General features: G+C 62.2%; 1 protein-coding gene across 9 annotated transcripts in view; it reads right to left on the bottom strand.

Annotated features, from left to right (window-relative positions):
• Window positions 1-547: 547 nt before the first annotated feature.
• The window catches only part of LOC113202765 (splicing factor, proline- and glutamine-rich-like), a 147,547-nt gene continuing 144,216 nt past the window's right edge, over window positions 548-3,878 (bottom strand). For 8 of the 9 annotated variants that reach the window (XM_052269784.1, XM_052269785.1, XM_052269790.1 and 5 more), the window contains one exon: window positions 548-1,598. In XM_052269784.1, the coding sequence (XP_052125744.1) occupies window positions 742-1,598 (857 nt within the window). In that variant the 3' untranslated portion in view covers window positions 548-741. The remainder of the gene's footprint in view (window positions 1,599-3,878) is intronic. The other variant, XM_052269792.1, reaches the window with a different exon arrangement.

The following is a 3,878-nucleotide window of genomic DNA, read 5'->3' as shown; positions in this document are numbered from 1 at the left end:
GACGTCATGCAGTGACGTCACATCTTCATCTATATGACGGTTCAAATTTTGCTAAAATCAGAAACGTTTGTTCTGGTCCTGAAATATTTAAAGTCAAAGTTTGGTGGGGCCAGAATTTAGCACAAAACTCCCCCCATAGGCTCAACGCGTCCGTCTGCAGGCCTCAGTCCGTCAGTATCAATCCCAGCCGGCCTGGCTGGCGATCACAGATAGCGCACAATAGCAGCAGCAATAGCAGCCGCAGCGGCAGCAGCAGCAGCAGCAGCAGCAGCAGCAGCAGCAGCAGAGGGACTACGAAAAAAGGTCAAACTCTCGGCTTGTTCAGGACGTCCACGCCCCGCCACCCATCCCTCCCCCCACACCTCCCCCACCCCCCTCACCCTCGGACCACAATAAAGCCGGCGCTGCCGGGCCGCTGTCAAGACGAAAGGCTGTCCCTAAATCACGGGGGGAGGGGGGAGGGGGAGGCTGGACGACCGGATGACTGGCTCTGCATCATGCTGATGCCGCCGCCGCTGCTGCTGCTGCTGCATCAGATCCTACTAATTAATTGGGGAGGTGATATTGGCAGATAGACCTGCTATAGAGGTGGATCAGTACATGCAGATATTACGTGCAAGGAAGGTGAAAATAATATCATGGTGAAGTCAGCTGATTGTCAATGACATTACAATGACCACATATTACAACTTATTGATGTCACATTGATGTGACAGTTTCATCACAACGACTGATGTTTGGTCATAATTTTTGGCAGCATGAAAACACCTTGATGATAGTGCTAAGGTAAGTAAAGTAACCCAAAAAGAAACCAACGGCTACATAGAGGCATGCAAGGCGAAGACACACACCTGTGGACTGACCTGGCGGCGGGTAGGTGGTGGCGGGCACGGGGTCCTGGTAGTTCCTCAGCGCGTACGAGTCGTGGCTGCTGAAGGCGGTCGCCTCCATGCCCCGCCTCTCGTCGCCGAGGTAGTGCGCGGCCTCCGAGTGGTGGCGGGGCGCCGCGTACGTCGGGTAGTTGCACCAGGGCTGGGGGAAGCCGGGCTGCTCCGCGCCGCCCCCGGCCGTCACCGAGTACTTGTACTCGGGGGTGGGCGTGGGCGCGGCCGAGGCCGCCGCCGGCGACCAGAAGGGCACCGGCTTGCGTGAGTCCCGGCCCTGCTCCGGCAGGTTGTAGTAGGTGGGCGTGCCGTAGTGGGGCTGCTCCATGTCGGCGCCCGGGTAGCTCCAGGGCTGGGCGTGCCCGTGCCGGATGACGCTCCCCGATGAGTCGCCGCCCCCGACGCCGCCGCCGCCCCCGCCGCAGTCGGAGTAGCCGCCGCCCGTCGACGGCCGCTTGGCCGGGATGTGGATGGGCGCCGAGGGTGCGGACGACGGCGCCGGCGGCACGGACGACGGCACCGCCGAGGTGGGCGGCGACGCCGACGAGGCCGCCGACGAGGAGGCGTTGAGCGAGGGCGTGTGCGGGGGCGCCACTACGGCCGCGGTCGCCACCGGCCCCGGGGAGGTGACCGGGAGCGAGTGCGGCGGCGGCGAGTCCTCGTAGGGCGCCCCCGACATCATGGCCCACCACGTTACCCCGGAGGCAGGCCCGGCTGTGGCGCCCATCGGGCCGCCCCCATTGGGAACGTCGAACAGCGTGGCGCCGGCCACGTCAGCCACGTCCGTGACAACCAGGTCGCCGATGATGATGCCGCGGGAGAGCACCGGACGGGGCGTTCAGTGCGCGGCCATGGCGATGCAGGCCGTGGACGTCGTGGACGGGAGAGGGGAGGAGGAGGGGAGGGAGAGAAAAAGAGAGCACAACGAGATTAGAGTCACAGTCACACACACACACAGTCACTGGCGAGCTTGATGATGATGATGTTGTGTCGCACTGTACAGTTCAGTCGGGTACGCGCGGCCGTGGCCAGGTAGCGCGGCAGGTAGGCGGGGGTGCAGTAGTGGACCCTGACACGCAATGCACCCCTTTGGCCGAGTTTCAGAGCGCCTTTGTTTGTGCCGCCAGGGGGTGCCGGGCTGGCCACCTCTCTCTGTCCTTCTCACTCTAACTGACCAAACGGTGCACCGAAGCCTCCATTGTCCTCCGCGCTGCCTTCGAATAATTATCGCACTGTGAAGGCGCAGCACCGTGCATCCTCGTGTGTCATTCACCCACGCACCATAAACACCACATTCACCGCCAAGGCGAAGGACGCCACCACAGAAAAAATGTAGTTTTTGTTCCCCTTGGTCGTTGTTGGGGGAAGGTCCGGCGCGGAGGATGCAGCTGGGGTAATCCACAAGGCCGAGGGCGCCGGCGGACACACACACGCACACACACACACACGCGCGCTCGCTCGCGGGACGAGAACCACGACGAACGGCGAGAGGAAAATCGGAAAGGATTTCGCGGATGGCACGCGTGCGTGCGAGTGAGACTGGGGCCGAGTGGCGACTGCCTCCACCACGGAGCGAGCCCGACCACCGCCCCGCCGACCCGACCCAGGCTGCGGCGGCGGTGGCAGCGCGCGCGCCGGTGGCGGCCCCTGGCGGCCAAATACCGAACTGCGCGCGCCGGCGCGACTGCGGCTGCGGCGGCCGCGGCGGCGGCGGCCCCCCGGCGTCAGGGCGCGGCTGCGGCGGTCCCTGTCGCGGCAGCCACCGCCGCAGCCGCAGCGGCGCGGGGCGCGGCGCAGCGCGGCAGGGACGACGGCGGGCGCGGTGCGCGGTGCGGCGGGCGCGGCGGCCCGAGCGCTGTGCCCCTGGCGGCCCCGGCCGTGGGCCCTAACCCCTCGCGACACGCGGCCCGCCCGCACAATGGGGCGCATTGTGACCAAAACAAAAGTAAAAGCAATGTCAATATGAACAAGGCGGCAGTAACGCTGCAGCTGCACACGGCGGCCGCCGCCCCCAAAAGGAATTGCCTTTCCGACACGACGTCGAGGCAGAAAAAAAAAGTTTCTAACGGAGAGTCATAATAAAATTTCCATATAACGAATGCCCCCGATTGAATAGGTCCTGAAGAAGGTCAAGAAGGGCTACTACTACCGCTTCTTACTACGAGGCCAAGAGGGGGCAAAAAAAAAGGTGGGGGGTTGTATTGCAATCAGCTGTCTACCCAGGGGGTGGTAGCGGGCGGGCCGAGGCGGGCTAGCAAGGTTTATGAGTGTCCATGCCGTGACGTCGTTCGAGTAGAGGGTCTATCGCAGGTCGGCCGCCGCGCCCCGCCACGCCAACCCCCGCCGCTTGCGGTGAAAGTGAAGCTGTAAACCCATTGATCGACACTCGATTGTTGCGTAATGGGCCGGCCGTCTGCAATACTACTGCCGCTTTACGGGCGGCCTGAGAGAGGTGGAGAGAGGAGAGACGAAGGGAGCGAAAGGGAGAGAGGATTGTGGGAAGGGGTGTAGGGGCAGAACGCAACGCTGTACCTTAACAACTTAATCAAAGTCCACGCGAAATGATAACAGTAGTGAGTACGCGAGAGGGCGGTGACGTCACGTCTTGAGAAAATAAACGCTCTCTCGCTCTCTCTCTCTCTCTCGCTCGCTCACAGTACAGCTACGCGTTATGAAGCGAAACGCTGCACGCTGCGCCGAACCCTAATTTTGTTGTGATAGCCGGAGAATTTGTTACGACGAGACCGTCGTCGCTACCGAGAAGTATACATAGACAGGCGACTGGGGCAGCACGCGCAACGCCTGGACCGCTTCCGAGAGAGAGGGAGAGAGAAGAGGGGAGTGGGGAGGGGGAGAGAAAGAGACGGAAGGAGAAGGCTGGAAAAAAAAAGGGAACGGAACTGAGGAATTGTAGCGAGAAAAAAGTTACCTCTCTTTCGCTACTGCCGCCTTACTTGTGCGGAGAGACAAATTCAGGTCGGCAATGCTACCCCC

Source organism: Frankliniella occidentalis, unplaced genomic scaffold, assembly GCF_000697945.3.
Source record: "Frankliniella occidentalis isolate FOCC.00 unplaced genomic scaffold, Focc_3.1 Scaffold102, whole genome shotgun sequence".
In the NCBI taxonomy this organism is placed as follows: domain Eukaryota; kingdom Metazoa; phylum Arthropoda; class Insecta; order Thysanoptera; family Thripidae; genus Frankliniella; species Frankliniella occidentalis.
Note: the sequence above shows the minus strand (reverse complement) of the source record. Positions and strands in the feature narration are given on the sequence as shown.